Source organism: Macaca nemestrina, chromosome 1, assembly GCF_043159975.1.
Source record: "Macaca nemestrina isolate mMacNem1 chromosome 1, mMacNem.hap1, whole genome shotgun sequence".
NCBI classification, from domain to species: Eukaryota; Metazoa; Chordata; class Mammalia; order Primates; family Cercopithecidae; genus Macaca; species Macaca nemestrina.
Genome location: NC_092125.1, coordinates 190,148,923 through 190,174,136, shown reverse-complemented (window position 1 = coordinate 190,174,136; position 25,214 = coordinate 190,148,923). Strand labels below are relative to the sequence as shown.

Genomic DNA, 25,214 nt, shown 5'->3' with positions numbered 1-25,214 from the left:
GGGCATCTGTGTCCTTGTGTCCATCATGGACCACTGGAGGAAGCTCTCTCTTCTACTTTCTGGATCTGAACAAAGTGTCCTGAGCACCCCAACCCAGAGACACGGGGTTCCTAGAGGCCCCAGGTTGGGGGTAGGGTTACCTGAGGCCCAAGTTCTCTTAACACCCATGGCCAGACTCTCATCCAAGCTTGTACCACATGGGTGTCTATTCTGGGAGTTTACCCCCACGATGGCTCTCCTGGGAGCTCTGCCCCCACCGTGATGTCTGTAACAGCACGTTACATCTCTGTGATGATGTATGGGGAGTTGCACCCCTGTAATGTCCTTATCAGGCAGCTGCACTGTACCCTCTGGGTCCACCCACGTGATGTCTAGACCACATGGTTAAACCTCCATGATGTCTGCACCTGGGAGTTACACTGCTATGATTACTGCACCAAGGCGGCTACAGGGGATTAAGCCTCTGCTCATTGTACTGGGGAGCTGTATCCTGTGATGACTGTACTGTGCATTTTATTTTCAGAGCAGGGAGATATGCTCGTGCTGGGGGCCTATGTCCCTATGAAGCCTGCCTGGCAGGGGTTACATGCTTGGAATGCTTGTTCCTGGGAGTTAACATCTGTGACTATTGTAGTGTTATACCCGTGATGCCGGTACAAGGCCGCTGTACCCTGTCCTTTGGTGCAACACAACTATTGAGTTATAAACTCATGTATCTCAATCAGGGGCTCCAGGATGGTCCATCAGAGGCCCATACCCCCATGATGACCTGGCCTGGCATAGGATACCAGATGTGTCCACAGGCCCAGGGAGGAAGAGCCACTCATAGTCCACCACTTGATGGCCGCTGGGAAGGTGCTCCATTGTTGGCTGCATGTGGCCCCATAGCGCAAGCTCAGGCAGGGCCTTAGTGATGTGTGACCCCCATCCCAGCGTGGCCTTGCAGGCGTCATTGTGGTCTCAGCCGCCTGAGCTCTGGGATCATGGAGCAGATCCCCCCCTACAGCTTGGTGTAAATAGACACCCATCATGCCCCTTCAATGTTCTTACTTTGTTGTTCAGCTCCTGTCTCAGATTTTTGGTGAGATCCTGGGACAGGGGACAACTCCCACCCCTTTTCCTTTGGGTTTGGCCCCATCCCACTTTGCAGTCCCACCTGCTTTGTCCAACACCTTTGCTCAACTGCTGCTCCCTGACCTCATGACCTTTGATTATCTCAGTTAAGACAAGGGTTCAAATTTCAGAAAGGACCGGAGCACCTTTGAGCCCTGCCCCTTCCTGTTCACCTGCCCTGTCACCTTGAAAATTCTCTTACCATTGTGGGTCAGCGGGGACCTGGGTCTGATCACAACTCCCTGACCGAAGTCCATGGGTATCACTGCGGGGCCCCAGGGCGTGTCCGTCGTCATGCACTCTGCTCTGTTGTGTCTTCACAGCATTCATGAGGGATTGACCACGTCTCATCCCTCTGCCCAGAGCGTGGTGTGATCAGAGCTTGTGGGCACTTCCATACATCCCCTGGTGCCCCCCGTGAGGGGTATGGGAGAGAGACCCTGGGGAGCTCACTCTCCCTGGGGCCAGAGAGCGATAGCAGCGTATCTCCCATGTACAGTGCGGCCACACTAGAGGCTTCACCCAGGTGTGCCTGGGGGCACTCCAGGCCAGGAGCTTTGGGAGTAAAGGCCTAGAGGCATTCAGCCAGTCCCAGAGGCTACTCAGTCTTTTTGTGCATAGCTTCCTGTCTCAAACATCGGCGCGTGAGGCTCACACCCCATCCTCCCTACACTTGTTCGGCTCTGGGCTTCTGGGGCAAGGGCAGAAGAGATGTGGGGTTTGAATTCTAGGGTCTAGCACCCCCATTCCTGGCCACTAAGGCCTCCCTGTGGTTTCTCTGTGAAGTGGGAAGGTGCCATGGGAATTGGGTAGGACGAAGGTGGCCAGGCAGGGCAGCAGCAGCTTGTCAGGAGCACGTCCTGGCGAGCACTGATGGGTTGTGGCTTTGGCTGGAAACCTCTGATACCTGGAGCTCGTCTTCTGCTAACAAGCCTGTGTTCTGGGGCCTGTGCTCAGCGTGCTTGTGGAGTCTGGCCTCCCACCTTCTCCCTCCCTGCTGGGGAGAGGAGGGGCAACAGAATTATCCCAGGGAGACTCCAGAGTCAGTCTGCTTAGCCCTTCACTGCTCCTTGTCTGTCTTGTCTCTCTGTCTTCTGTCCCACCTAAGTGTCTCTCTGACCCTGTTTCTCTGTCCTCTTATGGGGGTGAGTTAGAAGCTCAAGGTCTGGAATGGAACACACTGTACATTCTCTGATGTCACCCACTCCCTGTACCCCCTACTCAGGTTTAGAGAATGGCCTGAAGGCCTCCTGCACTCTTTCTCCCTCCACTGTGACTATTGGGCTGTCCTTATGGGTGCTGGGGAGCCAGTGAGGAACTTGGGTGGTCACTGGGGTCAGAGGTCTAGGTGGTCATTGCACAGCCCAAGTGGTGGGGGGGGGGTCTGTTGAACGAGGCTCTGCATGGTCAGTCGGTCAGTGGGGGTCAGGAAGCGACAAGGGTGGCCATTAGGGATACCAGTAAATACCAGCTAACTAGCTCTGCCCTTCTCTCCATTACAGGTTGATTGTCCTGGGCTGTGGCTGGCTGTGGAGCTAGAGCCCTGGATGGCCCCCGAGCCAGCCCCAGGGAGGACGATGGTGCCCCTTGTGCCTACACTGGTGATGCTTGGTTTGGTGGCAGGCGCCCATGGTGACAGTAAGTCTGAATCCTCAAGGTGCAGATCTCCCAGGTTGAAAGGTGGCATCCTTCCCAGCAGGACTCTGGGATGGGGACAGACCAGCTACTAGGAGAGACAGGATGGCCAGAAACCCTTTAGACCTTCTGTCCTAGAGAGCCCCCACTGCTTGGAGAGCCTCTTTCTAAGGAATACCTGGGTACTTAGGAGCATCTTTAGGCACCAGAGTGGGGCAGTCGAATCGTGACCCTGTCTTACGGGGCCAGGGTGAGACCTGTCCTGGATTCATGTGGTCACTGTGTGATGTGCCTGTGCATGTGCTGTGTCCCCTGTTGCAGATCTGTGCTGAAGGCACAGTGTGAGCTACAGCCAGGGGTCGGCATGGGAATCGGGGGGTGGCACGCAGGGCATGTGTATGGATGCATGCCCAGGATGCCAGGTGTGTCCATAGGCCCAAGGAGGGTCAAAAGCAGGAGCTACCCATAGCTCTTCCCCTACGCCGGACCCTCAGGATCCAGATATCCAGATCTGAGCCCCTCCTTCTCTTTTCATGGGGACCTTCTAGGCAAAGGAGCATCCCCCCTACCCCAGCTCCTCAGCCCTGGAAATGGGGGAAGGATTGTGTTTGGCCGGCAGGAAGCTGAGCAACGCCCCTGTGTGTGTGTTTGTGTTAGAAGGGGGTGGAATTGTCCCCATCCAGATCCAACTCCGAACTTTGGTCCCTTTCCTGCTGCCCTTCCCCCTGCCTGGCACTATGAGACTGGCCGCAGCCCGCCCCGTCACCATGGTTACCACTGCTTGGTTACTGGTGGGAGGCGGGGCACAGGGCAGATTTAGCCAATCTGCAAGCTGAGGGGGAGGGGCGAGGTCGGAGCCAAGGTCCCTGGGGGAAGGGGCCGTTCCCAGCCTGTCCAGAGCCCAGGGGTGATCCAGGGCCAACCCTGGGGTCAGCCCATGGGTCACCAGGCCATAGGGCTCCCCCACCCACCTCCGCCTCCGTATCTCTGGGCACAGATCTCTCCCCTTGCCCCACCGGGGCTCTTTCTTCTAATGGCTCATTAATTATTCAGAAACATTCTGGAGTGGGTGGGACTGGCGTGGTCCCGCCCTTTGTCCTTAGGTGCTGGGTCCTGGGTGGAGATAGAAGGGAAAGGAGAAGGGGCAGGCATTCCCAAGGGGTGGGGCGAAGGGTCATGGGAGCACCAGGTACCAAAGAGAGGGCTGGGGAGATGAGAGCAAGGAACAAGACAGGTGGGGAATCACATGGGGAAGTGGGGCAGGGTATCTCCAGGCTTGCCTGGAACCTGCAGGGGCAGGTTGGAGTAGAAAGCCCTATCAGGTGTGACCCCTGTGGTTGGCAGGAAGGTGAAGGCTTGTCCAGGTGTGGTCAGCAGCTCTTGGACACTGAAGTACTGTCCTTGCCCTCCCCGCTGACCCAACCCCAGGCACTCTGAGGGCCTTCAGACAGGAGCTCTAGGGCAGGGGAAGGATGACCCAGCTGGGCTTCAACAGATAACACATTCTGGGAGAAGAGCTGCCCTCCTACTGCCTCAGACCCAACGCGCTCCAACCTGTACCCCTCACTCTCATCCCCTAGCCTGCTGTCTTCCCACGTTCTCTCCTGTGAAAGGCATTACCACCCACCTGGTCACCCAAGTCAGAACCTGGGCCTCCTCCCAACCTCCTCCCTCCGTGATATCCCACATCTAATCCATCACCAAGCTCCGTTGCTTCTACCTTCTGAATATCTTTGGAATGCATCCACTTCTCTCTCTCCCGCCTTCATTCAAGCCACCCTCGGCTCTTGGGCTTTTGCATGCAGCAGCCTCCTGACGATTTCCCTGCCTCCAGTCTTTTCCTTCCTAATCCATTCTGCATTCCAAAGGTACAGTCATGTCACTCTTCAGTTTAGAATCCTTCAGTCCCTCCTGCCCCCAGGCCCCCAGGGTTGTAACCCTTCTCTAGGCCCTGCATTATCAAGCTTCTATCCACCTCGTCCCTTGCTGTCCCCCTACCCACCCCACTCACCCACCATGCTGACTTCTTTTAGTGGCTCACCAGTTCCCAGTAGGAATTGGTAGGGGCAAGGCGGAACAGTTTTTAAAGCAGAGTCAAGCACCTCCGTGCTGGTCTTGAAGGTAGAAAGCAGCTGAAGAAGCTGAAATCCTGCCTTATCCAGGTAGGGAGTTCGGGGGACTCAGGCCTTCTCCCAGGCAGAGAGCCATGGGGCAGGAGCCCGGGCTCGGGGTCATGGTGACTGAGCCCCAGGAGCCAGGGTCTGTCCTCCGGGCCTGTCTTACACTGCACACACTTTTGGATCTCTCCCTGCGCTGAGGCCGGTCTCGGGCTGAGCTTGGGCAACTACTAGCCAGGGGCAAGTGGCCATGCATGGACAGGGCCACTGCAGAAGGTAGGGTAGGCCCCCCAGAGAATTGATGGCTGGGGCAGTGAAGCGCGGAGCGGACAAATGTGTTTCAATAGGCCTCTTAACGAGACAAATGAATGGGGGCCCTGGCCTCTGAGGGGAGTGGAGGGAAGCGGGTGGAGAAGCAGCTGCCAAGAGTTAGCCCAGAGGCCCCAGCGTCAGTGCCGCACACGCAGCTCCAGTGGAGATTTGGGCACACATTGGGGTAGGATCTACCACAGCGCAGCTTCCCCAGCCGGGCTTCGTGGCTTCTCGGGAGGGGAGGTTGTGGGGCCAGAGGTGTCCTGAGCCAGGGCAGAGTTTTTTGCTGATCTCAAGTGCGTGTCGCGTGCCTGCCTTCAGGCAGGACCTGTAGTGTGGAGGCACAGGCTTGTGAGCAGTGACCACAGGGTGTGCTGGGTGGGTGCAGTGACACAGGCCATGGCAGAAGCATCTTGGGAGGGGAGTTGGGAGGCTTCCTGGAAGAGGGGAGCCCTGAAGGGTGAGTGGACATTTGCTAATGGGGGCATATTGCATAATGAGGTGGGGTTTAGGGGAAGAAGCAGGAATGTGGCTGGGCTTCTCTGTGGAACTCATGGGAGAGCCACAGTGAGAACCTGACAGCATGGGACAGAGGTGGGGTCCTGGGACCAGGTGGGAGTGAGACCCTGGGTATGGCCCATTTACCCAGAATCCCAGAGCAGGATGCGTGCTGGCTGGAGGGGTGGGTGGTGGGTGGTGGGTGGGTAGACAGAGGTGGGCAGAGGCTGAGGAGCTGGGAGTGTGTCTGTTGTGTCATTTCCCTCCTCCCCAGAGCCTGTGGAGCACACAGGGTCTGTCGTCTGTCGTCATGCTCTCCCCCTTGTTCTATGGGTGGCCTGTCTAGACTCTGCTCCCTGTGGGACTTCCCACAGTTTCCACTGCTTTCTCTCTCTCGACCTGTTTCCCTATTGCACAATGCGGATAATCACGCCTACCTGGAAAGGTTAACTGAGGTCACGTGGACGAGGTGCCTGGAACCTAGTATGTATTCCCCTTATCTGAGGCCGTGACCTGCGGCTCTTGCTGTGTCCCTGGGAACCAGGCTTGTCTCTGAGTGGGCTCCAGGGGGCACCAGGAGCAGTCAGAGGAGCTCACTGAGTCCCCGCCTAAGCTGCTCAGAGCCGGGGAGATCTGCCTCTCCAGAAGCTCCCTGCCCTGCCCTCACTGGCCCTCACAGCCCTGCCTCCGTGTTCCCTTTGTGTACGTGTGTATGTGTACTCCATGGGAAAGGCACAAAATAGCAGTCAGTCTCTCTATAGAAGAGCCTTGATGGTGGCCCAGTTTGACTGTCCCTGGGGCTGGACCCCTACAACCTCCCTGGGAGGTGGTTGCAGCCGCCCTCTTGCAGCCAGTTCCACTTATTCCTTTCTTAGGCCACTTCCTCCTACCCTGCATGGGTTTGGTGGCCCGAGAATGTTGCCGTGCATACCCCGGGAGCTGAGCTGAAAGGGCTCTGCGGCTGTGTGTGTTGGGGAGGGGGCATGCTCTCGTGGGGTGTCAGGCCAGGTGGCAGTGGGTAACTGGCAGAAAGGCCCTCCTGGTGTGTTCTGGTGGCACCCTGTTGACCCAGTCTCAGAAGTTGTGTTCAGATCTCCCTGAACACCAGCTGTGGGTCAGGCACTGGGCAGAGTAGTCAAAGTAGCTTGGTTTCCTGCCTGCCTGGGGACCTGACGCTGTGGGATCTGGTCAGTGCTGGGATGGGAAGCCCCGGGCGCCTCAGGCCATAGGACACAGAGCAGGCTCCTGCAGCAGCTTGGTCAGGTGGGACATGAGAGAGGGGCTGGGCTGGGCACGCTCAAAGGCAGGGAGGAGCCCGAGGACCTGGCCTGTCAGGGTAGCCTGGGTGGTGGGTCCAAGCTGTGTGCTCTGCACAGTGCTGGGCCTATACTATAGTAGGTGATCAAAAAATACTTGTTGAAAAAGTAAAGAAGCCGGGTGTGGTGGCTCACGCCGGTAATCCCAACACTTTGGGAGGCCAAGGCAGGTGGATCGCCAGAGCTCAGGAGTTTGAGACCAGCCTGGGCAACGTGGTGAAACCCTGTCTGTACCAAAAATACAAAAAATTAGCCAGGCATGGTGGTGTGCACCTGTGGTCCCAGCTACTCGGGAGGCTGAGGTGGGAGGATCGCTTGAGCCCAGGAGATGGAGGCGGAGGTTACAGTGAGCTGATTGTGCCACTGCACTCCAACCTAGGTGACAAAGTGAGGCCCCCCTCTCAAAAAAAAAAAAAAAAAAAGACTAAAGAAAGGTGAGCCTGAGAGCTTGGGAGGACCACATTTCAGAGGGGAGTGGAGAGAGGAACGTCAGGCCCGTTGGTAGCTGAGGAGAGGTGTGGTTAGATCTGAGCTCCCCGAAGATTCTCTGCTGAACGAAAGGGGCAACGCCTTGTCTCCGGTGCTGTGTCCTGCGGGTGGAGGTGGATTGGAGGGAAGCGGAGGGCGAGGCCTGGTCGAGGGGCGGGGCCTGCCTGTCTGGTCCCCCGGGCTGCACTGGGCCAGCCTGGCCGAGTCTGTTGGGTAGGCGGGCAGGGTGCAGGCTCCTCTCCAGCCTCCAAGGGAGGGGAGTTGTTCTGCCTCCTCGATAGCCCCAGGCCTTGGGCACAGCCCAGCCTCCCACGGCTCTCGGGCCCTCCTCCTTCCAGGCCGCCGGTGACCCACACCTGGCTCTCCTCCCCGGCGTCTCCTCTCTGCTTCTTTGTTTGGAGCTGAGGCCCCGCCCCGCCCCGCCCCGCCCCCAGGCCCACTCGCCCGGCCATTCCGGTTCAGCAGGTTCCAGCGCCCGGTTTCTGCCGCTGCAGGTCCCGGCAGGAGCTGGAGGGGCACTTTTTCCCCGGGTTTCTCTCCCGTGGTGCAGCAGGGGCCGCAGTCCTCATCCTCCTCAGTTTCTCAGTTCGGTCCTTCTTTCATTCTCCACCCCTGGGTGCCAGGAACTGGGTCATACACTGGGACAGGAAACCAGACAGGCATGCTCTCTGCCCTGCCCAGGGTTATGTTCTAGGAGGGGAAGCAGCCATTAATCAAACACCAAAAATGTGGAAAAGTAATAGCCTCACACGTGTGCCTAATAAACCGTGAGTGAAAGTTATAAGCTCAGCAGGTAGGTAATAAGCTAGGAGCAGTGCTGTGGGAGGCAAGGGAGTTACCCTCGAATTTCAAACCAGGAACTGAGCACATGGGTTGGGGGCAGGGGGACTGGAGAAGGCAGTGATATTCAAATGGAGAGCAGAAGGATGAATGGAAGTTAGAGGGTACAGTGGAGGTTGGCAGAAGCAGCAGCTTATGCAAAGGCCCTGTGGCTGCAGGGAACATGACATTGCTTCTTTAGAGGAGTCAAAGCTGGGGCTCTGGGGAGAGCAGCTCGGTCAGACCCGGCGGCTTTGTCTGCCATAATAGGTGTTTTGTTTTGAGAGTGATTCAGGGGCCTTTGGAGGGTTCTGATGGGGCTGGGTGTCTGGGGAGTCTGTCAGCTCACTGTGGACACTAAGTAGAGAACAGACGGGAGGCATGGGGCAAGCCTGGAGGCAGGGCCTCCTGCGTGTTAGGCCAATGGGGTGCCAGTCAAGGGAAGGTGGTATCTGGACTAGGGTGTGGCAGCGCAGATGGAGAACCCTGAGCTGCTCTGTGGAGGGCTTCAAGTGTGAGGGAAGAGTGCGCGGTATGGGGGTGGGGGACAGGAGACACCCCCAGTGGAGCCTGAGCAGGAGAGTCGTGTCTGAAAGCACCTGTCTGGAAGGAGCAACAGGGGTCAACTTTGCAGACATCTGCAGTTGGGAGAGCCTGGCGCCTCATTCATATGGCATTCAGGGGAAGGGCAAGGCACGCTGGGGGGTTCTGGACCTTCTGTGGTGTCTCCTTGTCTTTCTAGCCGCTACAGCCTCGCTGAGCTGGCTGCCCAAGCCTGCCCTAGGCACTCTAAGAACATAGTCAGTCCCAAGGTCTCCCTCCAGGGAAGGCCATAGGCGAGCTTAGGAGTGAGAAGGCTGGATCAAAGCCTGGCTCCACGCCTGCATCCCTCTGACTTGCCAGTCATTTCACCCTCTGAGCCTCTATTTCCCCACCTCTTAAATGGGGATAATAATGCTACCTACCTTATGGGATTGCTGTGAGACTGATAATGTTGATACGAATGATGGCCTCACTCATGGAAGGCCCACCACGTAAAGCAGTTTACAGACATTCCATCTATGACAGAATCCTGTGTCGCTATTTTGGAGATGGGAAAACAGAGGCTCAGAGATGGTGAGTGACTTGCATAATAATTACATAAAACCCCCAGAGCCCCTGGCCCCTGGAGTTCTGAAAAGTTCCTTCCCTGCTGGTACCTGCAGCTGCTACTCCCTACCTCGCTCCCATAGACCCTCTCCTCCTTGGAGACTCTGCCCCATCTGCTGACCCTTCTCTGCTGGATCAACATCTTCTCCATCTCTGCTGGCTCCCATCAGTATTTAAACATTGCCTTTCATATCTGTCTTCAAGAAAAAAAGAAAAACAAAAATTCACAAACCTCCCTTCCCCCCTCATCCTTTCCAGCTGCCGGCTGTATAGTCACCTGTACTTCCCTCTCTCCCTCATCACCTCCCAGTCATTCTTTGGCCATCTTTGGTCTGGCTTTGGCCCCCCACCCACCACTCCACTGACTCTGTTCTTGTCAAGGTCCCTGACAGTCTTGTGTGAACTGTTTCGTACCAGGTGTTTTACAGTCAAACATGCCTGGATTCAGGTCCCAGATGTGCCCCTCATTGGCATGTGACCTTGGACAAGTGACTTGACTCCTCTGAGCCTGTAAACTGGGGATAATAGCAATGAAGGACTAAAGATAAAGAACCTGGTGCAGAGTGGGTGCTTGGCAAAGGATTGTGATCATTGCACACGTTTCTGTGCCAGGTGCCAGGCTGGGCCTGGGCTCCTGGGGACCGAACAGGTGGTCTAAAAGGTCATTTCTCACGGCACTAGCCCTTTTTGGAGCTGTTCATTGGCCTGATTAATAGGAAACGGATCAGCTGTCAAGATTAACGAGTTACTGCTACAAGATTGTAGCAAATGGGTTGGGCTTCTCTGGGTTCATGACCCTAGGTGGTGGAATTCTTAGGGATAGGGGCTGCAGGTTGGCCCTGGTATGTGTCCTGAGGTGATGAGGGTGTGACAGTGCCATGTCTGAGGCCCCACCTTTCTTTTTTTTTTTTTTTGAGTCTCGTTCTGTCACCCAGGCTGGAGTGCAGTGGCGCGATCTCTGCTCACTGCAAGCTCCGCCGCCTCTCGGGTTAACACCATTCTCCTGCCTCAGCCTCCCTAGAAGCTGGGACTACAGGCGCCCGCCACCACGCCCGGCTAATTTTTTCGTGTTTTCAGTAGAGACGGGGTTTCACCGTGTTTGCCAGGATGGTCTCGATCTCCTGACCTCGTGATCCGCCCGCCTCGGCCTCCCAAAGTGCTGGGATTACAGGCGTGAGCCACCGCGCCCAGCCGAGCCCCCACCTTTCTTTTCCTCCGTCTGCCTCCCTGTGGACACCTTGAGGAGACTGTCAGAAGGCAGTAACCAAGTCAGTGGGGGAGGGATGGGAGAGGCAGATTTACAGGAAAGCATTCACCTGGGAAGACATCCAGAGATACTTAGGAACTGGACTGTCTAGGCCTTGGGGACTGCTGCTGGTATGTGGGGGCTGGGAGAGAGGGAGGAGTCACGGTTCCTGGCTGGAGCCCCGGGGTGGATGGTGGTGCCATCACTGAGATGGAGAGCAGGGGGAGGGACAACTCTCTGGGAGAGCTGGAGCTCTTCCCAGAAGCTCTCCAGCACGCCTTTTTCCTGGAGCTTGGAATTGATGTGGGGAGGGCAACGGAAGGGTGCAGTGGTAGTGTGAACTCCAGACTCCGAACACCTGGATTCGGATCTTAGCTCTACCACTTACCAGCTGTGTCATATTGGACAAATCCCTTAACCTCTCTGGGCCTCTAGAAACAGATAACAGTTATAGCACCCACCTCATATGCTTAACAGAGTTAAAAAATGTTAAGCTCTCTGAACAGTGCCTGGCACGTACTAAGCGCCGCATAAAGGTGAGGTGTCCGTGTTTTCTTTGTAGGTCTTTCTCTCTGCTCCCATGACTGCCACCTGCCTCACTGGCCATTCCTGTAGTGACTGTGCCGTGGTGACTTGGTGTCTCCATCTCTTCCAGGCAAACCTGTCTTCATTAAAGTCCCTGAGGACCAGACTGGGTTGTCAGGAGGGGTAGCCTCCTTCGTGTGCCAAGCCACAGGAGAACCCAAGCCACGCATCACATGGATGAAGAAGGGGAAGAAAGTCAGCTCCCAGCGCTTCGAGGTGTGTCTGTGGTGGGAAGGGGTAGGCAGGGCTGAGGGTCTGCCCACACTCTCTCCTTTCAGTCTCCCTCCCCATGGACCTTTCGAAGGTGGGAGGACAACTGACCCTGAGCAGGCTCCTGTGTCCTGAGTAGGCTGTGACCCCACGTCTGTCCCCTTGACAGGTCATTGAGTTTGATGATGGGGCAGGGTCAGTGCTTCGGATCCAGCCATTGCGGGTGCAGCGAGATGAAGCCATCTATGAGTGTACAGCTACTAACAGCCTGGGTGAGATCAACACTAGTGCCAAGCTCTCAGTGCTTGAAGGTACGTGCTAGGGAGACATGTGGCACAGTGGGCTGCCGGGCTGAGGTGCGGGAAGAGCCAGCCAGCTCTGATCCTACCCTGGGCCCATGTGCATTTGGCGGAAAGGAGGACTGGCCACCTTGGGGTCGGTGAAAGTCAGTGGTGGACAGTGATAGTCATTGGATCTGACCTGGATTGTGTGGCTTATGCTGAGGCCAGCCATGTGGGGCATGATGCATTTGTATTCTACTGCTGAGCTGGGTCGTCGCTTGGGTGGGGTCTGGGGTCTGACTCGAGATGTGGAGCTGCAGCTGTGTATCCCTTGGGTTATGTGGTTATGGCTGTGGCTGTGGCAGTGAACCTGATTTCCATGTGGAGCCTGGCCGTAGGTGTCAGGTGTGTTTCTTGTTGCCCCTGTGAGCTGAGGCTTGGGGCTGTGTCCGTGGATTTTAGTGTCTTCTCTCACTTGGTGGCTTCTCCATGCATTCACAAGCATTCCCTGGATCACCTTGAAGTCCTCTGAGCATCGAGGAGGAGAGAGCTGTGTCTAAGCCAAGTCTTGAGGACAGGTGGGAGTTGGGGGTGGCGGTTGGCAGTTAGGCAGGTGCCCAGGCCCAGAAGCAAGAGAGAATGGAGCTTTCAGAGAGCTCTGAGTAGTTCAATTTGGGTTTTCTGGAGGGCAGAGGGGGAGCTAGAGAGCACAGGAAAAAGGGGAAAGCAATTCAGCATGAGTCTGGAGAGGTTTGGAGGGCAGATTACACAGGCTCTGGCTGAGAAATGAACACTCTCCTAGGGACATAGGAAGCCACAAACAAGGCGGGGGTGACATGATCAGACCCCAGCCACAACGGATTCATCAGTCTGAATTTGTATTTTCAAAATATAGCATCGATTGTTGCTTTCTTTTTTTTCTTTTTTTTTTTGAGACACAGTCTCACTCTTGTTGCCCAGGCTGGAATGCAATGGTGCGATCTCAGCTCATTGCAACCTCTGCCTCCTGGGTTCAAGTGATTCTCCTGCCTCAGCCTCCCAAGTAGCTGGGATTATAGGCATGCACCACCATGCCCGGCTAATTTTGTAGTATTAGTAGAGATGTGGTCAGGCTGGTCTTCAACTCCTGACCTCAGGTGATCCGCCTGCCTCAACCTCCCAAAGTGCTGGGATTATAGGTGTGAGCCATTGCACCTGGCCAATTGTTGCTTTCTTTTTTTAAATGTGATGTTGATACCTGTTCCTTTTTGAAGAATTGAAAAGTATAGAATAGCACAGAGGGAAAAATTAAAATGTCTGTCTACCTCTACTAATAACATTTGGTTATTTGCTCATGGTCTATTTTCTGTGCATATATATACACACATATGTGTGTGTGTGAACAGAAATGGGACCACATACTGTCTGATGATTTGTAGACTGCTTAAAAAAATATATATATATATGACATTTTTCTTGTCATTAAATATTCTTCTGTATCATTAATCCTTTTTTTTTTTTTTTTTTGAGGCAGAGTCTCGCTCTGGAGTGCATTGGTGCCATCTTGGCTCACTGCAACCTCCACCTCCTGGGTTCAAGCAATTCTTCTGACTCAGCCTCCCGAGTAACTGGGACTACAGGCGCGCACCACCATGCCCGGCTAATTTTTGTATTTTTAGTAGAGATGAGGTTTCACCATATTGGTCAGGCTGGTCTTGAATTCCTGACCTCGTGATCCGCCCACCTTGGCCTCCCAAAGAGCTGGGATTACAGGTGTGAGCCACCGTGTCCGGCCTGTATCATTATCCTTAATGGCTATGGGTAAGCTGTCACATGGAAGTACCCTAATTTATTTAGCCATTCCCTTATTGTTGGACACATATGTTGTTCTCAGTTTTTTGTTTCTATAAATAAGGTGCCATACACATCATTGCAGATGGATGTGTTCACCTTCCTCATTATTTCCTTATTCTAGATTCATGGAAGTGGAATTGCTGAGTCAAAGGGCATATGCATTTTTAAGCCTTTCCATATTTCCAGAAGATTGTGTCAGTTCATACTCCTGCCAAGCAGGGCAGAAGAGTACCTCTTTCCTGCACATCTTCCCCAGTGTTGGGAATTATCATCAGAAAATTTTTTGCCAAGTTAATAGGCAAAAAGTGGCATCTCAATTTAATTTGCATATCTTTGATTACAAGAACAGCTGAACATCTTTTCACATTGGCCATTTTTACACCATAACTTTATCTGTTCACACCCACATCTCATTCGGTTACTCTTTTTGTTGTTGTTGTTGTTTGGTTTTTGTTTTTTCTGTTTGTTTGTTTTTTGAGACGGAGTCTCTGTTGCCAGACTGGAGTGCAGTGGTGATCTCGGCTCACTGCAACCTCTGCCTCCCGGGTTCAAGTGATTCTCCTGCCTCAGCCTTTCCAGTAGCTGGGACTACAGGTGGGCACCACCACGCCCAGCTAATGTTTGTATTTTTTGTAGAGATGGGGTTTCACCATGTTGGCCAGGCTGGTCTCGAACTCCTGACCTCGTGATCCACCCACCACGGCCTCCCAAAGTGTTGGGCTTACATGAGCTACCATGCCCACTGCCAGTTACTCTTTTGCATCTGTGTCTCGTGTGAGTCCATGGGCTCTATAAGCTTAGAGGATCCATAGCGGACAGTGGTTAAGACTCTGTACCACTCATTTCCCATGTGTCTTTGGGTTAGTAACTATGCCACTGAGCCTCATTTGCTCCATCTGTAAATGGATATAATGCCTACCATCCAAGCTGGTTTGGAAGATTGAATGCTCTGTATGAAGCACTTCCCAGGAGGGTGGTGGTGGTTGCTGTGGGGCTGGAAGCTGTACATCTTGAGGCCTCACCATGTGAGCTGAAGGTGGTTTTCCTCCGTGCTGCCTGGCATCATCCGGGTGGTGCAGCCCCACTGTCTACTCCCATGGGGGGACTTACCTGTGCAGTAGGAACTCAGAGAACAGGTCCTGGACCAGCATCACTGATTGCTGAGTTCTCAGGCTCCTCCCTGCCACTGCTGACCTCAGTTTCCCCACTCGTGACCTGGGGCAAGTATTTCAACGCTGCCCAGTCCTCCTGTTGGCATTTGTCCTAGCAGGGAGCCGTCTGCCCTGCCCTGGCATTTGGTAGGCAGCTGAAGGACCAGATGCCCCAGAGGGCTTCTTTTCAGGCTCTCAGATTGGGGAACAGGGCCTCCTTGTTAGTGCTGAAAGAGAAGTCCTTCAAAAGCGCCTAAGCCCCAGGTCCTGTGTCAGGAGCCCTCTTACCTCTGCCACTGCCCTGGGCAGCCTTATCTTTTAAAGGGTTGAGGAGGATGGAGGTGGTCTTTCAGGCCCGGAGTGAGGAGAACCGACTCAGACTGACAGCAGGGGCTGGGTGCGGTGGCTCACGCCTGTAATCCCAGCACTTTGGGAGGCAGAGGCCTGCACATCACTTGAGGTCAGGAGTTCCAGACCAGCCTGGCCAACATGACAAAACCGCGTCTCTACCAAAAAATACAAAATTAACTGGGCGTGGTGGTGCACGCCTATAGTCCCAGCTACTTGGGAGGCTGAGGCAGGAGAATTGCTTGAACCCAGGAGGAGGAGGTTGCAGTGAGCTGAGATTGCACCACTGCACTCCAGCCTGGGCGACGGGAGACTCTATCTCAAAAAAAAAAAGGGACTGGCAGGAGGTGTCTCTGCAGGAGGTGTCTCTGTTTGGTTTCTTTACCGGGGCGGGCAGTATATGTTTGTGCTTCTGGGGTGTGAGATGTGTCTGATGAGGCTGGGGAGAGTGTGGCACAAGTACCCAGACCCTGTCCATGTTCCGGGGAAGGGTGTGGAGCTGTGGGCCTGAGTGAGCCCCTCCTGCTTCTGAAACACAGCACCAGGAAGACAAAATGCTGACTTATCCTGTTGGTCTGTGTAACCTTGACCAGCATTGGGCTTGACAGAAAGGCGTGCTGGGGGAGAGCCAGAGGGTGAACACCCGCCCCCCGCCCCGTCTCACCCCACCCCTCCCCAAGCTGGGTGCCTGCAGGAACTGGGTGAAAGGATGGCTAGACTGGAACTCTGGGATGGGGCCGGCAGGAGCCAGGGCCATTCTTGGGAGACCACCACAGGGTCTGAGGAGGGCTGGGGAGGGGACGGAGCTGGTTGGGATCTGAGAAGTAAGAGTCCAGCCCCCTTCCTGAGTTGCATACAGCTCTGCCTGTGAGCTGGGCTCCTTGGAGAGTGGCTGAGGGCTGTCCAGGGTGAAATGGCTCAGGTGAAGATCAGTGTGCCCCCAAAAAAGAGTCCAGGCCTGCAGTCTCTTCTGTGGCCTCTGCCTTTGCCTCATGTCACACCAGGCCCAACTGCTCTGGCTAGGGCCACTCCCACCACAGCCCATGGGAGTGCCCCCCACTCATTCCCCATAGCCGTGCCCTTTGCACCCCGCTTCTGAGCAGGATTGTCATTCCCAGTGTGGCCTCCCCTCAACAACCCTGCCAGGGCTGCATATGAGGTGGAGGTGCCCAGCACAAGCTGGCCGGGGTGAGCCCGTCCTGGCTGTGATGAGCGTGGGGCCCGCCGCCCAGCGTTCCTGTCTGAGTGGTAATTGAAGCCATTAGCGCGCCAGCCTCTCCCTCGCCGGGTAATGGCAGGAAAAGCTCTTCTCGCTCCGCACTCTTGAGGCGGCGGCTGAATCACTCCCCCTCCAACCCGCCCGCCCGCTGCCGCCACTGAGACAGGGAATCTGACATTTTCCCTCACCAGGGAGGGGGAGCCCTGGGGGAGGGGAGGGAGGCAGGCCTGGATTCCTGGCCTTTCCCCCCAGGAGGATGGGGGGCAGTGAAGGTCTTGGAGCTCAGTCTGTAAGTCATGGATTCACCTGGGGCCGCGGGTTTCAGGCCTGGAAGGACTGGCTGGGAAAGCCCAGGAGGCCGCCAGACACTTAGTGGTGTGGGGAGGGCACTGATGATTTTGGGTAGGTTCTGGGAGGGACAAGGAGGCAGGGAGAAGAAAGAGACTGTGGAGGAGAGATGAGCTGTTTTGGACTTGTCCTGGGGGGGCCTAGCTCCAAGGTAGCTAGTTTGTCTTGGGGTCTGAGTAGAGGTAGCATTGTTTGTCTTGGGGTCATTGATAGGGCAGATAACGTGCACTCTTTGTGTGGTGTGGGTGCTCTGTGTTCCATGTTTAAGGCAGTGTGTGTGTGAAGTGTGTGGTGCAGTGTATATAGCAGGGGTGCTGCCTTTCAAGCTGTGTGCACAGAACGGGTGTGCAGTAGTCAGTGCACAGTGAGCTTCAGGCAGTGGGGAAGGGGCAGTGTGTGCAGCACACAGTGTTTGTGTGCATCAGGCAGTGCGTGGGTGTGGTATGTAAGCAGGTAGTGAGTACCTTATGGGCTATGTATATACAAGGGGTATGCATCAGGTGGTGGAGGCAGTAGGCAGTGTGTGTGTTTGTGTATTAGGCAATATATGCATGCAGTGTGCTGTGCTGCAGGCTACCTGTGTTTATATCAGGCAGTGTATGCGTGTTTATGTGCAGCAAGGGTGTGCAACAGGTGTGCAGTAAGCTGTGTGTAGCAGGCTGTGTGTGTGTGTGTGTGTGTGTACAGCAGGTGGTGTGCTGCAGGCTGTGTGTATCATGCTCTGTGTGTGTGTGTACAGCAGGTGGTGTGCAGCAGGCAGTGTGTGTGTATGTATCAGGCAGTGTATGGTGTGTGTTTATGTGCAGCATGCAGCGAGTAGTTTGGTGCACAGCAGGTGGTGTGCAGCAGGCTGTGTATATGTATCAGGCTCTGTGTGTGTGTGTACAGCCGGTGGTGTGCAGCAGGCAGTATCTTTATCAGGCAGTGTGTGGTGTGTGTGTGTGTGTGTTTATGTGCAGCGAGTAGTTTGTGGGGTGTGCAGCAGGCGGTATGTTTATGTGTGTGTGTCTAGCAGGTGGTGTGTAGCAGGCTGTGTGTGTGTGTGTGTGTGTGCGCGCAGCGGGTAGTTTGCAGGAGTGTACAGCAAGCAGTGTGCATGGTATGTACATCAGGTGGTGTGCAGCAGGCAGTGTGTGTGTGTGTACAATAGGTGGTATGCAGTGGGCAGTGCGTGTGTGTGCGTGCAGCAGGCTGTGTGGTGTGTACAGCAGGTGGTGTGCAGCAGGCTATGTGTGTATACCTCAGGCAGCGCATGTGTGTGCAGCAGGCTGTGTGTGTGTACATGCGCAACAGGCAGTATATTTGTGCAGCAGGCCATGTGTGTGGTGTGTACAGCAGGTGGTGTGCAGCAGACTGTGTGCTTGTACATGCAGCGCATAGTGTATGTGTATCGATGTCAATGCTTGTGCATGTGTGTGGTGTGTACAGCAGGTGGTGTGCAGCAGACTGTGCTTGTACATGCAGCACATAGTGTATGTGTGTGGATGTCAGACAATGTGCATGTGTGTGGTGTGTACAGCAGGTGGTGTGCAGCAGGCAGTGTGTGTGCCATGTGGATAGCAGTGTGTGTGCCATGTGACGTGCAGCAGGCTGTGTGTGTAGGTGTGCCTCGGGCAGTGTGTGGGGGGTGGGAGTGAACGGCAGGTGGTGTGTGCCTTACAAGCTGTGTGGGCAGCAGCAGGAGTGGGCAGCAGGCAGCCTGAACTGAAGTGTGGTGGGGTCAGTCTGGCACTGGCAGGAGGTCAGAGATGCTGTGTCTGGGCTCATTGTCTCTGGGACCCCGCAGGATCCCTGTTTGGAGCTGTTGGTCAGCCAGGAAGCTGGACAGAGTTGGATGTGGCCAGAATGGTCTGGCTTAGCTGTTCTCAGCACCTGCGGTGGTCCCTCAGCATCTCCTCTGTAGCCAGGCGAGGAGGTGGGGTGCACCAGATAGGGATCCCGCCCAGGCCTGCCTGCAGGAGGTCTTGGGACACTTTCCTCTCCCTCTCCTACCCCACCAAGCCCATAATCCCTTCTGTCTGTTCCCACCCAGCCTCAGTGTGCCCACCGGCCAGGACCATACCACCTGTGCCATGCGGGCCAGGGAATCCAGGTGTCTGGATGGAGTGCCTGGTGTTGCCAACCTTGGAGCAGGCTCTGGGGAAGGGCTATCAGGCACATGAAGTAGTGACCAGGGTGGGGGCAAATCAGTGCTGTGCTGAGCTTGGACCTCTGGGTTCTGCAGGAGCTCTGACCCTGGCTGGCTTTGGGGCTCGGAGGATGATGAAGGACCTCTTGAAATACCCCCTGACCACTCCCCAGCACAGTCCTTTTGGAAACAGCTCTAGAGACAGAGGGCCAATGATAGACGTTTGACCCTGTCCTGAGGTATCCTGGGCTGGGCTGGAACTGGAGCAGAGCTGGCGAGGGAGCTTCCATTTGCAAGATGGGTGCATGTGTGTTTCCTCAAGGAGTCATCTTTCTCTGCTCCACCTCCTGCCCTGCTCCAAACCTGTATATTCCTCCCACCCATGGTGGAATGACTTGGCCCAGGCCTGACTTTGATGGCTGAGGAGTTTGGGTAAAGGGCTATTGCAGGCACAAGATGGCTTCCCAAGTGGCAAGATGTGATCCCTTTCTATTGTCTGCATGTGTGTCTGGGGTAACAGTCTGCTTTGGCAGAAGCTGGGCCTGTCACCTACCTGATTTGCAGCACAGAGGATGTAGAAATGGCCCCAGAACCTGGAACCCAAGCCAGCTTCTACCCCTCCCTTAACAACTGAGGCATGACCTATATACCCCTGGTCCAGCTGCTGTGGTCCTCTGTGACCTGTCCTTCCACCCCCATGACCACAGTAGATTTCAGATCCACGCAGACATGAGGTTCTACAACCATTTCCTGGAGGTTCTAGGCCCCAGGCATGGGGATGGGAGAGGTATTAAGTAAGTAGGCACTGCCGGGAGGGCCTTAAAGGTCAGACCCTGGGTTTCTTGGTACCTGGACTCTCCTGTTTTTTTTTTGTTTTTTTTTTTTTGTTTTTTTTGTTTTTTTGAGACGGAGTCTCGCTGTGTCGCCCAGGCTGGAGTGCAGTGGCCAGATCTCAGCTCACTGCAAGCTCTGCCTCCCGGGTTTTTACGCCATTCTCCTGCCTCAGCCTCCCGAGTAGCTGGGACTACAGGCGCCCGCCACCTCGCCCGGCTAGTTTTTTGTATTTTTTAGTAGAGACGGGGTTTCACCGTGTTAGCCAGGATGATCTCGAACTCCTGACCTCGTGATCCGCCCGTCTCGGCCTCCCAAAGTGCTGGGATTACAGGCTTGAGCCACCGCGCCCGGCCGACTCTCCTGTTTTTATTAGCTGTGATCTGCCTTCAAGTGCCCAAGTGGACTCCCTTCTGAATGGATGCTCCTGTTTAGCAGGTGGTACCCCTGCCTCTTCTGTTAGCCGTGGACACTGGGCACTTCCCCTGTGCCCAGCCTGACCCCCTGTCCCTATAGTCACGGGTACTTGCAAGGCCTACTGTGCGTGTTCCCTAGCCTCATGACCACAGTGGAGCCAGTGGCTCTGGGAAGAGGCTCACCAAGATGGAGGTTTAAATGCCCAAATGCCCTGTGCGTGCACATTCTCCATCCTTGGTAAGGTGCTCCCTCCCACTGGTTTGCTTGCTGGGGAGAGAGGACTTTTTTTTTTTTTTTTTAGACGGTGTCTCACTCTGTCGCCCAGACTCTGGAGTGCAGTGGCACAATCTCAGCTCACTGCAACCTCTGCCTCCCGGGTTCAGACGATTCTTCTGCCTCAGCCTTCCGAGCACCTGGAACTACCAGCATGCGCCACCACACCTGGCTAATTTTTTGTTATTTTTAGTAGAGATGGGGTTTCACCGTGTTAGCCAGGATGATCTCGATCTCCTGACCTTGTGATCCACCCACCTCAGCCTCCCAAAGTGCTGGGATTATAGGCGTGAGCCACCATGCCTGGCCCTGAGAGGACTTTTTTTTTTGAGATGGAGTCTCACTCTGTCACCCAGGCTGGAGTGCAGTGGCGCGATCTCGGCTCACTGCAACCTCCGCCTCCGGGGTTCAAGTGATTCTCATGTGTCAGCTTCCCAAATAGCTTGGGATTACAGGCATGCGCCACCACGCCCGGCTAATTTTTTGTATTCTTAGTAGAGATGGGGTTTCGCGAAACATGTTGGCCAGGCTGGTCTTGAACTCCTGACCTCAAGTGATTCGCCCGTCTTGGACTCCCAGAGTGCTGGGATTACAGGCATGAGGCACCGCTCCTGGCCAGATTTTAATCAGAGGAATGACATGATTAAACTTAAGCTTCAGAAAGGTCTGTGTGGGTGCATAGTTGGGGCTGGAAGGAAACCAATGACAGGTTGTTGCAGTCCAGGTGAGAGATGGCATTGGCGCAAATCTGGGTATGGGTAGGGGAAGATAGGGGAACAGATCACTAGAAGGTTAGAAAGAGGCTGGGCACGGTGGCTCATGCCTATAATCCCAGCACTTTGGATGGCCGAGGTGGGCAGATCACTTGAGGTCAGGAGTTCAAGACCAGCCTGGCCAACATGGTGAAACCCCGTCTCTACTAAAACTGTAAAAATTAGCTTGGTGTGGTGGCGGGAGCCTGTAATCCCAGCTACTCTGGAGGCTGAGGCATAAGAATTGCTTGAACCTGGGAGGCAGAGGTTGCAGTGAGATGAGATGGCACCGCTACACTCCAGCCTAGGCGACCGAGCGAGACTCCATCTCAAAAAAAAAAACAAAATGAAGATTAAAAAGAGTAGAGGCCTTCCTGGCTACCTGTAGGATTGGGGAGGTGCAAGGCTCCAGGTTCCTGGCTCTGGGGCTGGGTAGGTGGGGGTGCCATTTCTAAGATTCATGTACTGGAGGAGGACCAGGTTTAAGGAGGCAAGTTGGTGAGTCCAGTTAGAAATCTGTTGAGCCAGGTATGCGCAGGCATCCAGGGGAGGTGTCAAAGAGGCCTCATACACATTTGCCTGGCACTCCAGGGGACATCTGGAATTGGAATCTTGCAGGCTGAGAAATAGCAAATCTCAGGGAGCCAGAGCCAGGACAGAAGGAGCCCCAGGAACTGAATCTTCGTGTTGGGAGGAGGTTCCTGAGAGACTGGAGGGAAACCAGGAGTGTGTGAGGCCAAGAAGATCAAGAGAAAAAAGTGTGTGAAGGAGGAGTGGTCAGCAGGGCCAGGTGCTGCTGAGAGGCCCAGCATGTGTCCTTAGCAGTTAGTTCGGTGGAGCCATTGTTGGCCTTGGTGTTGGGAGACAGCAGGGTGCAGCCGGGCCACAGGGCTGAGAAGTGAAAGGGAGGCTATCAGTGTCTAGAGTAATTGGAAGCAGGGCCTGAACCTAGGGAGTGAATGGATGACAAGAGTCTCCCTGCAGTAGGACTGAGGTTGGGGAGCCACTGAAGGAGAGTTCAGTGTGGACCAGAGTCTGGAACTGCAGTGTGGGTTGGGTGTATGCGCAGGGGATGGCCCCTGGGTTCATATGGTGGGGAGGCCTCAACCAGGTTGAGTAGGGTGATGTGGGGTGCCAGGGAAACCCGAGGAAGGGGGGATAGGACTGGGAGGGGGAGGCCGCGCCTGCCAACAGGCCCCAAACAGCTCAGATTGAAAAACAAAACAGGCTTTTAAGATGCCAAGTTTGATGAAATCTGAGTGCTGGAAGAGGTGGGAGTTTGCTCTTGGAAAAACAGCTGAAAATCGAGACTCAAAGCTGCGAAGGGAGATGGGCCCAAGGCTCCCCAGGCCCCGCTTACTGCCTGGAAGCCTGGGGGTGGGGCTGGGCTCTCTGGGTGTGGGAGCATGCAGATCTGGCAGCCTTCGACTTTTAGGGGGCGTCTGGCCCTGGCCTTGTTGAGGATGGAGCTGCTGGAGGTGGCCTTGGCTTCTGTGAAGAGGCTGGAGGGCAGGGGGAGCCAGCACTCCTGCCACCTATGAGGTTCCTTCATGTGTCTTGTCCCTGCATGTGTCTCCAGGCGCACGTGTCTTTGCATAGGTGCGTCTGGCTCTGCATGTTTCCACATGTGTGTTTGCGTGTCTCTGTGTGCACTGCCTCTGGATCTGCTTGCATGTGTCTGTTTCCACAGGTGCTTGTCACTGCAGGTGCCCCTCCACATGCACATGTAGGTTTCTATTTTTACACCTGTCTGTTTCTCCATGTATATTTCTGTGGGTTCCTGGCTGTGCATGTTTCTACGGTGTCTGTGTGTTGAGAGGCAGAGTGAGGCCAGGCCCAACACTCAAGCTTAGGGGAGGCGGTCAGGCTCACAGACGGTGCCACCCCAGGGAGCCTGTGTCTGTGTGTGCGGGTGTGTGCCTGCGTTTGCACGGAGACGCCACGAAGCTGGGTAAACACGGGTGAGAAGGTCATACTGACAGACGGTGCTGCCTGCCCCGGGACCCTGCAAGGCATCTCCATCTGTCAGCTTCCCTGGTGCAGCCCCTCCCTCTGGCCCAGAGACTCCCCCTCAGGCGTCCAGGGCTGAGCTGGACAAAGAGACCTGTGTGTACTTTGTAGGGGCCCTCAGCAGCCTCCACCCCCATCTTAGGCTCATCTGTCAGGACCCCAGCACATGCCCCAGCTCCCACTAGACTCGCCTTGGTACTGTCATCTCACCACCCTCCCCCCAACAGCCTTTACAAAGGCAGTTTTCCCCTCCTCCCTGGAAAGCTTTCTGCCTCCCATGCTCATGTGTTTCCTGTTCTTGAATCTCCCTCCTCCAGGAAGCCACCAAGATAGCAAGTGAGCTGTAGAGTCAAACCGATCAGCTCCAACACTGCTGTGGGAGGTTAGCCAAGCTCTCACCCACTTCTGAACCTTAGATTCCCACCATCGACCCCCGACCCTCCCCCCGCAAGGGCTTGTCATCGTCTTCTCCCCATGGGACAACCAAACCTCTTCACAGAAGGGGACAGGTCTCATTGCTGCAGTGGCTAAAGGCCAGCTCTGTTAGGTGCAGGAGGCATTCACACACACGTGCACACTCCCCACCTTGCACACAGATCTGCGCGAGCCAGGGAGACCCTAGGGAATGTGTGTGCATGCTGCCTATGCATGCAGGTATCATCCGCAAATGGTATGGGGAGTCGGGCTCCTGGGTACCTCTGAAGGCCCCTAAAGTCCCCATGGGCTTCTCCTTCCATCCAGGGGACCCTCTTATCAGGCGATGGCCTGAGATGCGTAGTGCGGACGCCCCCGGCGCTGAGGCTGCGGAGGCAGATGGCGCCTCCCTGCACTGTGCGGGGTACCCGGTTGCCGGTGGAGGGAAGGGCCGCATCGGTGAAGCAGGAAAGCCTAGTGGGAGGATTCCCTGGAGCTGGGGAGCCGGGGCCTGGGAAGGGGCGCGGAGGCTCCACCCAGGCGGGGGCGGGAAGGGCGGTGCCGGGGCGGACAGCGGACGCGCGCGCCTGCACGGACTCGGGCACACGCAGCCCTTCAGCCGAGGCACCCGCCGCTCCGCCGTCGCCATGGCTACCGGCTGGTCTGGAGCGGGGAGGGGCCCTTCCTCCCCTCGGCGCCAACAGGATGCGATTTGAGGGGACTCTGCGTGACTGGTGCATTCCGGGGTTGGAACGTGGGTGCGTGCCTGCGAGTGTCCACATGTGGGGGACCCTGGGGTTCGCTTTGCGGTAAACACAAACGCCGTGGCGCTGTGCGGGGCTCTGCAGTGGAGCCTGAGCCCCGCCGGCCGAGGCGTGGTGTGGGGGAGGGCTGCCGGGCCCCTCACTCGCAGGGTGTTCATGCTTAGAGCGCTGGAGCTGGGAGCCTACCACCCGGTCTCCTCCCAGCCCCACCTCCGATTTAGCTATGTGACCTTGGGCAGGTGTTTAGATGTCTAGATCTCTCTAAGCCCCTGGTTGCCCATGTACCTCACAAGGGTTTGGTAAAGATTTAAGTCATTTTGTAAAGCATTTTAACGTAGTACCTGGAACCTAGTAAATGCTCCATAGATCTTACTGTCCCTCATACTTGGGTCTCAAGTGTTCCCAGTTGTTGATGGGTTTGGAGTGATCATGTGACATCAGCTGAGGAGTTGCCCAGGTCCTCAACCTGAGTGTTGAGGCTGCAGTAGACCCAGCTCCTGCGGGTGCCTGTGGGGGAAGGTGGTAAGTGTGCCAGTCTGGCTGGTAGGTCAGTTTACACCAGGATGCCCAGTGGCTCAGCCAGGCCAGGTGCATGGTGGGCATCAGGAAAGGGCTGCTGTACTTGGGTGAATTGAATGTTCAGATGCACCTGGATGGGAGAGAAGGAAGAGGCAGCAGTGAGTCGCTCCTGAGGGGCTGGAGCCCTCCTGTAAGACCCAATTCCCTTCCCAGGTGGCAGAGTGGCAGCTTTCTGCGTGCTGCCTAGAAGCCTAGTTGGCACAGGGGACTGGCTTTTGGGTCCTGCTGTTTTATGGACAGCTCTCCACACATTCTGGTTTTAGGCTCTGGAGGCAGTGCCTGAGGGATGATCTGAGCCAAGGACAGAGCCACTGAGGGCGTGATAATTGAGGGAGGAAAATTAATTGTCCTTAATTTGGCATAAATCCCAAAGACCT

At 55.5% G+C, this 25,214-nt stretch overlaps 1 protein-coding gene across 18 annotated transcripts in view; it reads left to right on the top strand.

Annotated features, from left to right (window-relative positions):
• Positions 1–25,214, top strand: part of LOC105494887 (protein tyrosine phosphatase receptor type F) — a 93,423-nt gene that overhangs the window by 11,442 nt on the left and 56,767 nt on the right. For all 18 annotated transcript variants that reach the window (XM_024796970.2, XM_024796969.2, XM_011763848.3 and 15 more), the window contains 3 exons: positions 2,616–2,751; positions 11,350–11,495; positions 11,659–11,800. In XM_024796970.2, the coding sequence (XP_024652738.1) occupies positions 2,661–2,751; positions 11,350–11,495; positions 11,659–11,800 (379 nt within the window). In that variant the 5' untranslated portion in view covers positions 2,616–2,660. Of the gene's footprint in view, positions 1–2,615; positions 2,752–11,349; positions 11,496–11,658; positions 11,801–25,214 lie in introns of those variants that run through there.